The 11,714-nt window shown below is 41.8% G+C and overlaps 1 protein-coding gene across 7 annotated transcripts in view; it reads right to left on the bottom strand.

Annotated features, from left to right (window-relative positions):
- Positions 1 to 499: 499 nt before the first annotated feature.
- The window catches only part of ppp1r12a (protein phosphatase 1, regulatory subunit 12A), a 58,233-nt gene continuing 47,018 nt past the window's right edge, over positions 500 to 11,714 (bottom strand). For 5 of the 7 annotated variants that reach the window (XM_031746339.2, XM_031746344.2, XM_031746342.2 and 2 more), the window contains 8 exons: positions 9,198 to 9,319; positions 8,976 to 9,041; positions 7,346 to 7,362; positions 7,130 to 7,247; positions 6,398 to 6,502; positions 6,267 to 6,314; positions 5,172 to 5,222; positions 500 to 1,321 (listed from right to left, as the gene is read on the bottom strand). In XM_031746339.2, the coding sequence (XP_031602199.1) occupies positions 1,235 to 1,321; positions 5,172 to 5,222; positions 6,267 to 6,314; positions 6,398 to 6,502; positions 7,130 to 7,247; positions 7,346 to 7,362; positions 8,976 to 9,041; positions 9,198 to 9,319 (614 nt within the window). In that variant the 3' untranslated portion in view covers positions 500 to 1,234. Of the gene's footprint in view, positions 1,322 to 5,171; positions 5,223 to 6,045; positions 6,080 to 6,266; positions 6,315 to 6,397; positions 6,503 to 7,129; positions 7,248 to 7,345; positions 7,363 to 8,975; positions 9,042 to 9,197; positions 9,320 to 11,714 lie in introns of all 7 variants that reach the window. The other 2 variants (XM_039601152.1, XM_031746343.2) reach the window with 2 other exon arrangements.

The raw sequence follows: 11,714 nt of genomic DNA, 5'->3' as shown, positions 1-11,714 counted from the left end.
GAGGCTCTACTGTATTGTATCCAATGTCTTTAGTCTATAAAGGAAAAAAAATATAATAATAATTAAAACACACCTTTTTGTCCTCTGGAATTTTTAATAGTAACAGACGGGAACCATAAATGCATGCCATGTGCTGGTCTCAAACAAATACATACAGGTATATACAGCATCACTCAGTACCTGCTAAAACAAAGTGAGAAATACAGAGTATAAACTGACTACACTACAAACTTAAAAAAAAAAAAAACGGGGGAGGGAGTAGGTGAGCGATGGGAGTGGTGGAAGAGTGAAAAATCCTACTTGTGATGGACTCGTCATCATTAAAGCATTTAAAAAAAAAAAAAAGAAAAAGAAAAAAAATGCATATTGCACATACAGTGAAAGCTTAAATTCCACCAGGTCCGCCTCATGTCGCTAAAGCGAGAATTCAAAATTTTCCCTCTTGGAGGAAGACACGCAGAGGTACCAAAAAAAAAAAAAAAAAATTAAATTTTGGGGAAGTGTGTGTGCATTAGTGATCTGTGTGTGGAAATGGGAGAGGGGGGGGTGGTAAATAAAGAAAAAGAAAAAATGATGGGGCCACAAGGAGCTGATAATAGGCAGAAGTGGCACTTTGAGGGTTTCGAGGGGAAGTGGAAGGACTGCACAGCACACAACACGTACACAGGAAGAAATGTTACATCAAATAAGAGATTGTGGCACAAATAAAATCAGGTGGTGGATAATATCTGTTCTTCAGAGATAGCCCAGAGTGGGAGTGGGAGGAGGAGGAGCGAGACAGAAGAGACCGATGCAAGTGTGTTTCTTTTTCTCTTTATGTACAACTAAGGCTTACTGGTTAAATAGTTTTCAGGCTTCCCCGCCCACAATGCTTTTACATGCTGATCTCTCACACACAAAACACACACGCACCCTTCTTCCTTTTGCTCTGTAAACTCAGTGGTTCTATCAAGACAGCAGCCATACAATCTGGTGGGTTCAATTCGAGGAGGTGCATGGGGAGGGGAGGGATTGATGAACATGATGGGTGGATGCTGCAGTGGTGAAGGAGCAAAAGGGCGATTAAGAGTCGGGAGAAAAACAATGGGAGAAGAAAAAAAAAAAAGAAAGAAAGAAAACGGGAGTCTTGTCTCTGATGTCTGTTGCAATTAATATCTAAATGTGCAATTCCATTAGTCACTGCCATGGGGGACTAGGGGGGGGGGAGCAGAAGATGGGGCGGGTGGGGTCTGTTCTACTTGGAAAGCTTGCTAATGACTCGAATGAGCGCTCCGTTCTCGTCCTTTAGTCTCTGGTTGTCTGCTTTCAAGTCTGGGAGCATCTGAAAGGGGATAAAGGGAAACAGGAAGGGGAGGAAGAGAGAGAGAGAGAGAGAGACAAGGCTTAGACAAGTCTCGCCACGTAAACACGTTAAAAACCAGCCACGCCGCTTTTTTTCTTTTCTTTAAACAAACTGTTAATTGCAGCCTGTGTAAAGCAATCTCAGGAGTCACACACAGCATCTCACTTTTGGTCGTCTGATTTTAATTAAAGAGGAAAAAAAACAAAACCCAACATCTTTGTTCCAAGTCAAGAGTAAAGTAAAAGCGGGCACACAACAGGCCAAAGATTCTGGGAAAGCCATGCAGAATCTAAGCGGCTGCTGCAGGCAGCCTCAAAAATACACACAGCAGAAAAAAAAAAAAAAAAAAAAAAAAAAAAAAAAAAAAAGGTCACATCCGATCAAGTGCAAATCTGTTAAAATGTTTAACGTTAATGTTCCTGACTTAAGGCCATTACACTCATAAAGTAGGTTGCGAAAAAAGCAACACAAAATTCTGAATTTCCTGGATCCAAACATGCTCATTGTCTGCAGAAAATTATTCCCTAGCTCAGAATCACACAGACTTGTTGCCAAATGCAGTGATCTGACTTGGTCAGATCTGTTTAAAAATTGCAGTCTGTGTGAACGGCCGGCCATATTAAGAACAAGCGAGTCGAAAAAACTCTTTAAACGCACGGATTTTACGCGTTAGTTGTGTAGCGGCCTTTACAGATGGAAATCAGAAACTATACCCGACTTATTTCCAGCTGATCTCCCCATCAAAGCTCTCTACTTGTGTACCTTTGCATCATCTCCAGCGCGGCAGCCAGTTTAAGACCGCTTCACGAAGATCCCGTTCTGACAACTTACGCCTCGGATTTCATTGAGATTTTTACCCCAAAGTTGTGCAGACAGAAAACACTGATTTCTGTCTCAAACTTTCACAGCGAGGATCATCACTGGCAGTTAAAGCTGCTCCGTCTTCTTGCGTCGAGTGAAGATGCTACTTCTTTGTGACACTGTCAAACTTCTAATCTGGGTTCTTACTGTAGCACGCTGGCAAACAGCCTGAACTGTGGATCGTGTCATCGCGTGCTAATCTTCCAACACCGCTCACTCAACTTGGGCTTCCTGGCTTTTTTTTTTTTTTTTAAACTCTTCTTCAAAATGCAATGCAACTTCCACATTGCCACAAACACACATGCAAGTGGTCAGAATGGGATTTTTAGAGAGCGATCTAAAAAGCAGCTGCTCCACAAGCGGTGCAGGGCTGCACAACGAGATGAACCTGAAGAGGAGATGTGCCAAATTTAAATCAGGTAAAGTTTTAAATTTGCAACAGGCAGAGATGCAAAACTTTGTGATCACAACTCAAATTTGAGTGTTTAATTTAAGTAAAGCCAGATTATGCATCAGTTTCCTCTTCTTTATGACATCTACTGAACTACAGAACACATTCTTTTAAACATGTGCATATTAATGCATTACAGGCAGCAACACAGAGCTGAATGAGCTGTAGTAAGTAAGCCAGACTTTCTCTTGCCCCATAATTTATAAATCCTGGAACTGGCTGTCAGTTGTAAAGTTTAAACATCTCCCATAAAAGCACAATAAAGACTTGAAAAGTTCCTGTTTGGGCAGCAGTATGCTTTAGCTGATTAAATAAATGACTTAAAAATATTTGTACAAGGGTGTAAGACATATTCTACAGTGTTTAGAGGAGACTGCCCCAGAGACCCAAGTCCTGCTTGATTTCATATAAGGACTGACTGCTTGTTTAACTTATGACACTGACACTGTACGCTCTACATTGTGTACAAGTCCAAGATAAAACCATACGTGCATGCATTCGTCTTAAATATTTGTTGATGTCATTTGGTAAACTCAACAGAAAAGGAGGGGAGGATAAGGTGGGTTTGGTCTCTGAAGTTTGGGTCCAAAGAGTTGATGCCATAGGAAGCCACTTCATGCAAAGAAGCCAAAACAAGCCAAACTGAACTACTGAGCTCCCCCTGAAGTAATCATCACAAGTAGAAACTTCAAAGAGGACACTTTCCTTCACAGTACAGTAAGACCTGTCAACCCGCAAACACTTACCTGAGCTTTGCTTTATTCCGTTATCATTAACGTGTAATTTGGAATATTTAGGATAATGTTTTCATGCGTTTTGGAGGTGTGGAAACCACCTGACAGGCGTGTACTGCAAAAGGAGAGTGTCCTGCTGTGAAAACCAAAGAAAGACACCCTCCCCAATCTGAAAACCAAAAGCTCTGGGGAGGCAGAGGGGGGCAGAAAGGGTTGTTTTTCAAAACCAGTGATGGCTGGGCGGCTGGACACCTGCCTGTCTATGGGTGCGGGGCAGAGCACGAATGGAGCATGAGAAGAATGGGGTTGGAAGGGGGGGAGGGGAGAAGAAGAAGCAGAAGAAGAAAAAGAGAGAAGAAGAAGAAGAAGAAGAAGCAGGAGATGGTGGTGGACAGACGGACGTGGCTTAGAGGTCGACGGTGGGCAGCTGGCTGCAGGCCGACTGCGAGAGCTTTGCCACCACGCGGGCCAGGGCCCGGTTCTCAGCCTGCAGCCGCTCCTTAACCTGGCGTAGGGCCTGAACCTGCTTTACCTGGGGGAGGTTCTGCAGGAGGGAAAAAAGAAAAGAAAAGAAAAAACAAACAAACAAACAAAACAAACAAACAAAACAACCACAACACAGAAAGAACAAAGAAAGAAGGAAGAGGAGGGACAGGGCGAGAGTGGCAGGAGAGGAAACATGTTTGAGGAGACAAAAATCAAGAGAGAAAGGATTAATGAAAGACAGGACAATATAAATTAATAGAGAAGAGGGGCCGAGAGAAGGACAAAGGGGGAAAACAGAAAAGGAAGACTGTTAGAAAATGGGGACAGATTTTGGAAATTGAAGGAATGATTAAGAGGTTCAGCTTGATGCTTGTCGACAGAATGGAAAAGTGACACTGATAAGATCGGCCAGCTGGCTAAGCCCTAAAAATAAACACTTTGTTATCACAGTGATGGGAGAACACATTCCTGCTACAGTTTAATAGATTTCTTCCCCCTCTTTTCTCAGCTAAGAAGCAATTTCCCAGAAAGAAATACTTAATTAATCATCCTTAGATGTTAACAGTGGTAAAATAGTACAGCAGCTGACCTCAGATGTGCCCTGAAGAGCAGAAGGTGAGATTAGCAGGTGTACAAATGGAGACAGATGTGTTTAACTGTACTAGTCCACATATAAAAATCTAAACAACCGAGCAGATCAATATATATATATTTTTAATTATTCATTTAATATGCCAAGAATGAGGTATTTTAGTATGAGAGAGACTAAGAAGCTACACAATGAGGGATGCACTGCGACTGATGTTTAAAGTAACAGACAACTGTATTTGATTTTGGTATTTCCCCCATTTTGATTCCAGGGATACAAAGAAATCTTATTTTATTTTATTATTATTTTTGTATAAGTATCCCACTTCAAAGTCTGTCAGCTGTTCAAAAAAAATTTGTATACAGTGCATCCCTATATAGGACAAACACACCTGGTGACTCCAAGTTACTTTCTTTTTAAAATTACCTGCCATATATTCAAGAAAAAATTTGCAATTGTGATTCATGACTTCTGTTAGCTTACAGTGGTTCTCAAAGGCTTCACCAAGGAGTCCTCTGAAACATGTGGTAATGTTTAGCTACTTGTCAAGTGATGCTAAGCCTAAACTAGTTAAAAGAGTAAGATTACCTCCCCTGTGTGAGCGGTACCTGGTCCCAAATCCAGATATAGATATATAGGTTTTAAAAACCCAGTGTATTAATATGCCATTTACAATTTAAAAAAAATCAGTATGTGTGTGCGGGGTACCTTAAGTTCCTCCTCCATCTCAGAAATCTTCCTTTCTAGAGCTCTTCTTTCCTGTTGGGTGGAGGAAAGCAGATTAAATCTGAACCACGACACAAAATAAACACTCCAGTGCAGGCTCACCACACAGCATGAAAGGAGAGGTGTAGGAGATGGTCGGGATGTAGTGATGGAGTGGTGACAGGGCACGCTTGAACACAAGCTTATCTAGTGAGGCATCTGCAAGCGGCAGCCGGTTCAAACGTATACATTCAATTAACTTAAAGCCGTCTAAAGACTGAAATGAGTCGAGAGACGGGGATGAAGATGTTTAGAGGTTGTGTTTGATGGTATAGCTAATGACATGATTCGTGGGCAAGGATGCCAAATGTCTGGGTTTTTTTTTTTTTAAACCAAAAAGACAGTCCTATAATGTAAAAGGCGGCAAGGAGAGAATGACTTGTATGATGATAAAATGTTGCTTAGATTAAAGCATGGCCTTAAAAATAATGGATGATGTTTACAAATCTGTGGGTTATGATGATGTGGCTACAGGAGCTGCAGCTGAAGATGCCAAAGCCATTACAGAAAGGGTGAAAACACACATGCACACTTTTTTATTTAACAGCAATTTAACGGCCTGCAATTATTCAACTTTCTACAGAAATTGAGGTAATTTCACACACTTTCACACTGGAAAAACAACAAAAATAAGCAGTCTTGAGAAGTGGTGACCACACGCTGCCTCTGAGGTTCAATAAACAGGTGAATAAAGAAGGTGGCGGTGTTCTGGGTGGCGTGGAAGGAGGGCGGGCTTCCCTTTGACCCTCAGCTACGTGAGAGACGACAGCCAGCAGCAAAGAGGAGACTAACACAAAAACTCAGGGTAAGATCATACCACCACCCAGATGATATTGGGGCCTGCTTGTTACCTTCAGACATAAACCCATTGGGGCAGTGTTACTGGGATGTTTAATCAAAGTAACTGAAATAAACTATATTTAGTCTGAGACACACTTGAGAAACACACAAGTTATACATGTTTTTAGTAAATGTGTTAATTTAAAAGCAAAAAAGGGACATTTGCAACAGAAGTGGGTTATTAAACTAGCTCATTACCCTTTTCTCCATCTCAAGCTGTGATCTGTCAGCGTAGCGTTCCTGCCTCTGCAATGGGAAACAAAAATGTGTCAGAAACCTTTACAATCCCATCAGGATGTTTAGCCATCCCATGAAGCGCTTCTCCATACCTGTGTGGCCTTCTCTAGTTGTAACTTCAAGTCTGCCAGCTCCAGGTCTGTGTCACGTAACTGAGCCTTCAACTTCTCGTTCTCAGCTAATGTTTGCTCGTAGAGCTGAAGAGAGGACCAATCAGATCCAGCGGTCAGAAAGTGCAGCAGTCAAACCATTTATAATCAAAGATTTGTTGAGATTGGCCTACCCGCTGAGAAATAGGGCACATACATAAGCTTTGGTTTGCATTTTTAGCTTGTTTTTCTGTTTAGTTTTAAGCTTTTAAAAAAAGTTTTAGTTTACAAAACCAAACCTCAGAGACGAGCAGACATCCCAGCCTCAAATATGCACAAAGACCCTGCTAAAGCTCACTGTCTTAAAAATATTCCTTTGTGTTTCCTAAGCAAAAACCTGTGTGACATGTATTTTTATTCTTCTTTATTCACTTAACTAAAATGTATTTTTACATAATTCATTTTACTTTTAATTAGAATAACTATGGGCTTGAGGCAAGGTTTTATTACTCTACCATCTGCCTGTGTAGGCAATTACAAATTAAAAAACAAGCCTATGATTTGTTAATTGGTGCATGTGCAGTACCATTGATACTTTACAATACTTGCACAAGATGACAGTACTGTGCTAAAGTCTCACTCCTTGGAAGCAAAATGTAAAGAAATGAAGGATGGTTCAAGACTTTTGTACAGTACTTTATGTTTACGAGTTTGAGTGCTTTTGAAAATAAATACCTTCTTGTAGTCAGTGGTGTCATCTTTATCCAGTCGGCTAGAATACGGCCTTCGACTCTCACCGTAGCTACGGGTAAAAAGAGTGTCATTACGATCTAAGGATGAAGCGCTCTCATTCCTGCAACAGTAACAACAGGCATTTGTTTAAAACAGAAACACACACACACACACACACAAAAAAGGAACAAACATAACATGATGGAGGAGAAAACCTACCTGAACAATCGGTCACTCTGTAAGAAAGAAAAACAAAACAAAAAGTTAGAAAGGAGTTTATTCTGCTGTATGTTTTAAGTCTCTACACTTGGAAAAATGCTAATATACTAGAAGATTCAACTCTGATAGAGGGTTTCAAAAAAAGAAAAGAAAAAAGAAAACACTGAACAGGAGGATGGAACCAGTTATTTAGACTACAGCCTCCTCTACGTCTCAGCACCTGACCTTCACTCCCATGCAGCGACCTCCCTCCCGGCTGCTCTGCATGCACATACAGACACAGTAACAACTAACAGCTGACATGCCAGCTACAGCCTTGAGGCGCCCACACTGTGCCTCTAGGTCTGCTGTGCTTGTACAGTGCCACAGCCATGAGAATGGAGCCAGACATCAGATAGGAAGGTCCGGTTGAGGGGTCGGTCGTCCAGCTATTTTAAAAATTGCAGTCTCCTTCCGGAGGCAGAGAGAGTGCGGTGACACAACAATGCTACACTCTGGGTTTTCCTGAGAGTGCTTCTAGGGGGGGTGAGATAAAAGCTGTAGAGCCAGCTCAACATTACTCAACGTGCGACTGGAGAGAGACTTTGAAGACACACTCTGGAATCAAATTGGCGGGTTTCTGTTTTTAAATTATGTCTTTAGCGTCTTATCTACTAATTAGGAATCAACCAAGCATTTTGTTTCAGTACCAACATTTATCAGGATGACCTTAGATGAGCTTAAACTTGAAAAATATTTGCAAACCCAACTCAAAAATACATTTTTATGCCTGCAATTAAGAGAGACGAGCTGGAATGGAAGAGGTTTTCCTGTACATTTCTGGATAAGGGCTCCTTTCCGATTTGGTCCACCCTTTTTTACTGTCCTACAGGAAGTGATGGTAAATAGCTGTTGTCTCTCTCTCATCCCCAGGATCTCTGTACTCAAAGGAAAACTGTGTGTTCTCCATTATGCTTCAAAAGACACTCCCATCCAAACAGGAAGTGCACCCAGCCAACAATATTTTCACAAAGCTGCCCTCTGTGGCTTCTAAAGACAGTATGAATGCACTGGATTCCACTGCTTTTTTTATGCTTATGTCACCAGAAGCCTTTAGAAAAATTCTTACATGTTATTTCTTGTTCGTTTTAAGCTGAAATTCTGACTTCATTTGCGGGGGTGCTCAAATTTCAACTTAGAAAACCTCAGCATCTCATTTAAGTGTGTGATCTGCCTATAAAAGACCTGCATTTCCTTCCTTTTGTTCTTCTACATGTTTTGAAAGCCCACTGATCTGTTGCCAAGTGAGCCTTTGGTTTGTAAGGTCACCCTCAGACACCAGACAATCACCGGAAGGTGGAAAGGGGGGAGGACAAAAAAATTTAAAGGCAGGAGTCAAAAAAAAGAAAAAAGAAAAGAGATAAGCAGTAGGGGAGGAAATCATAGCTGTATAGCACAGAGTAATGAATATCAAAGACTAGTCCACTTCCTTGGCCTTGACTACATGAGATGAGGCGAGGAAGGACCAGAATATAAAATAAATGCAAAAGATCAATTAGATGTCATGGGATACAAGGAGAAGAGGGTTGAAGGCTGGAGGGCGTCTACTTTAGTCAGTTTAATCTACTTTCTCTCCTATGACCCGAGTTACCTGTGGCTCTCCCTTGGCGTTGCCCTCCTCTGAGTCCGACTGTTGATCGGGGTCATTTTCATCACCCTGGAATTTAAAAAGATATGAGGGTTAGGTCCTGCTTTGGGCCATCCAAATGATCAAAGAAACACCCGGAGCTGTGCACTTTACAAAGAGTGCGATGACCACTTCAAGAACTGATTTCTAAAGAGGAAAGCTTTGCACTGTGTGCAAATCTCTTACATCCTGACTCCAGAAGGAGACCCCAGTGGAGCGTCTCTTTTCGCGGGGCCGCCTGCGATCCCGTATGGAGCGGGGCTGAGACTTGTCCTCTCCCTCCTTTTCCTCCTCCTTCTTGTCCACTTCTGCTTTCATTGAGAAGAAAGTCAACAATTATTCAAACAATAGATTATGATCGTGTCCCATAAAGAAACCTAGAGAATTACATCCATGGAGGATTTAATCTCTTCTCTTGCAAACATTAAAAAAAATAAATAAATAAAAATAAAATATTCTTAGCACAGATGCACAGACAGCCATTCACACCTACGGTCTAATTCGGAATCCTTAGTTGCCCCAACCCAGGGGTCTGCAACCTTTAACACCCAAAGAGCCACTTGGACCCGGTTTCCACGCAAAAGAAAACACTGGGAGCCGCAAATACTTTTTGAAATCTAAAATGAAGATAACACTGTATATATTGTTTTTTGTGCTTTGTGCGGACAACTAAAGTAAGTAAGTAAAGTTTATTTATTAAGCACTTTTCACAGACAGGCAGTCACAAAGCGCTGTACACAAATATTAAAATAAACAATACAATCAATAGACATTATACACAATGTAAAAGATCAAATGTAAATAATGTAAAGAATATAAAATACGTAGATCAACAAAAGGCTTGTTTGAAGGTTTTTAACTGCTTTTTAAAAGAATCTACAGAGCAACTAAGGTGTGTTGCTTATGTAATCCATGAAGTGCTACAGAGAAAATTATATTTTATTTATGTAATTAACACATTTTAAACTCTTAAAGAAATATAACAAAAGGAAAGACACCTGTGGGCTTTTGGAGCCTTGACCTGTCTTTTAAAAAGTAATTGGAAAAAAAAAGCACTATGCCGTTAAAAAAAAAAAAAAAGGATATTTGCAAAATTCTGCCTAAATATCTGTTTTACCTTGTTAATGTGTGTGGCGGGGCGTGGTCTGCAGTGCCGCTGCATGGGAGTCGGACGCACCTGAGCGGCACCCGCAATCGCGCCTCGCCGCCTTAAATGTGCTCTCTCTGCTCTTGTGTTGTCGGGCTGTGAGCTGAGACGCTACAGCCGGCTGTATGCGTACAGCAACCGCGTGTGAAAAGTGGTCAATAAAGAGATGCTGAAAAGCATGTCCATGCAAACATCGTCAGGTCTGCAGTGATATGTTTACAATGAGACTTCTGGTCCCAAACCTCGGCGCACAGCGTCTGCAAATCGGGGCTTTCATCTTTACGCAGGACTGTAAGCTGTCATCTGTGAGGCGGGAGCGGTGTTTGTTTTTTAACATAGTTCACGGTGGAGAACAGCTGCCGACATAATGTGGATCCGAAGATCCATAATCGGCCTATCTGGGGTTGAAAGTCTCGATACATGCACGGCGTTTCGGCGGGTACACCGGCTTCCGCGAGTGTGACGCTTATTTTGAGCGATGAAAAATATAATAAGATATCATTTTATTTTTATATTTCAAAATCACAATAATCTTCCAATTTAGAACTACAAGTTAAAAAAAAAAAGAACTAAACACAAATAAAATACACTTCAGCTAAATACTTCTTCTATTTTCCCAAACCACCCGGAGCCGCAAAATAAGGACTAAAGAGCCGCATGCGGCTCCGGAGCCGCGGGTTGCCGACCCCTGCCCTAACCGGATGCATGTTTTTGAACTGTGTGTATCTGTGTGTGAAAACATGCCCTAGCCTGGATACAAAACCAGGACTTTAAATGCTGTGAGGTGATACTGTTACCCTGCCACCCCGCAAGTTTGCAGTCTTCTCTTATTTTGAAAGCTCAGTCCTTAATCAGCCAGCTCTGGCCTTTCTGTTGAGAAGGCAGTCTGCTATTGTGGCAGTCCTTGACATTATTCAGGGTCACAGCAGGTGATAGTAGTCCAGGTACCGCTTTGGAGGACTACACTGGCTGTTTTGTGTGCACTTGCACTGAACTCACTGAGGCTTCAGACCAAAATGAAGATTGTCCTCACCAGCTGCAGTCCAGAGACCATGCAGCTGGAGTGTAGGATTACATTAGGGTGACAAAAAACACTCTGGAAAGCAAGATGACCAATCGGTGTTGCGCTTTTTTTCTTCATTTATTGAAAAGTATTGTGGTATTAAAGACAGGATGCAAAGGCAGCAAGTTACGCAGAGTAATCCAAACACCCTACTCCCCAACACTTTCCAGCTCCTCCTGGAGGATCCCCAGGCCTTCCCAGGCCAGATGAGATCTACAATCTCTCCAAGCAGGTTCTGGGTCTACCCAGGGTCTTCTCCCACTTGGGAGGTGCATCCTAACAAGATGCCTAAAGCACCTCAAGTGGCTCCTGTTGAGAATGGAGGAACAGTGGCTCGAGTCACTGTTCGCTCTGGATGTCAGAGTTGCTCAGAGTTTTTTTTTTTCCCCCACTAATACCTACTCTGCTGGACTTGGTTTTTTGGGTTTCCCATTGATATCTGCTCTGATCGGCCGGGGTTCCAAACTGAGTTGATCTGAATTTTTTTTTTTTT

Source organism: Oreochromis aureus, linkage group 17 (genome assembly GCF_013358895.1).
Source record: "Oreochromis aureus strain Israel breed Guangdong linkage group 17, ZZ_aureus, whole genome shotgun sequence".
In the NCBI taxonomy this organism is placed as follows: domain Eukaryota; kingdom Metazoa; phylum Chordata; class Actinopteri; order Cichliformes; family Cichlidae; genus Oreochromis; species Oreochromis aureus.
Note: the sequence above shows the minus strand (reverse complement) of the source record. Positions and strands in the feature narration are given on the sequence as shown.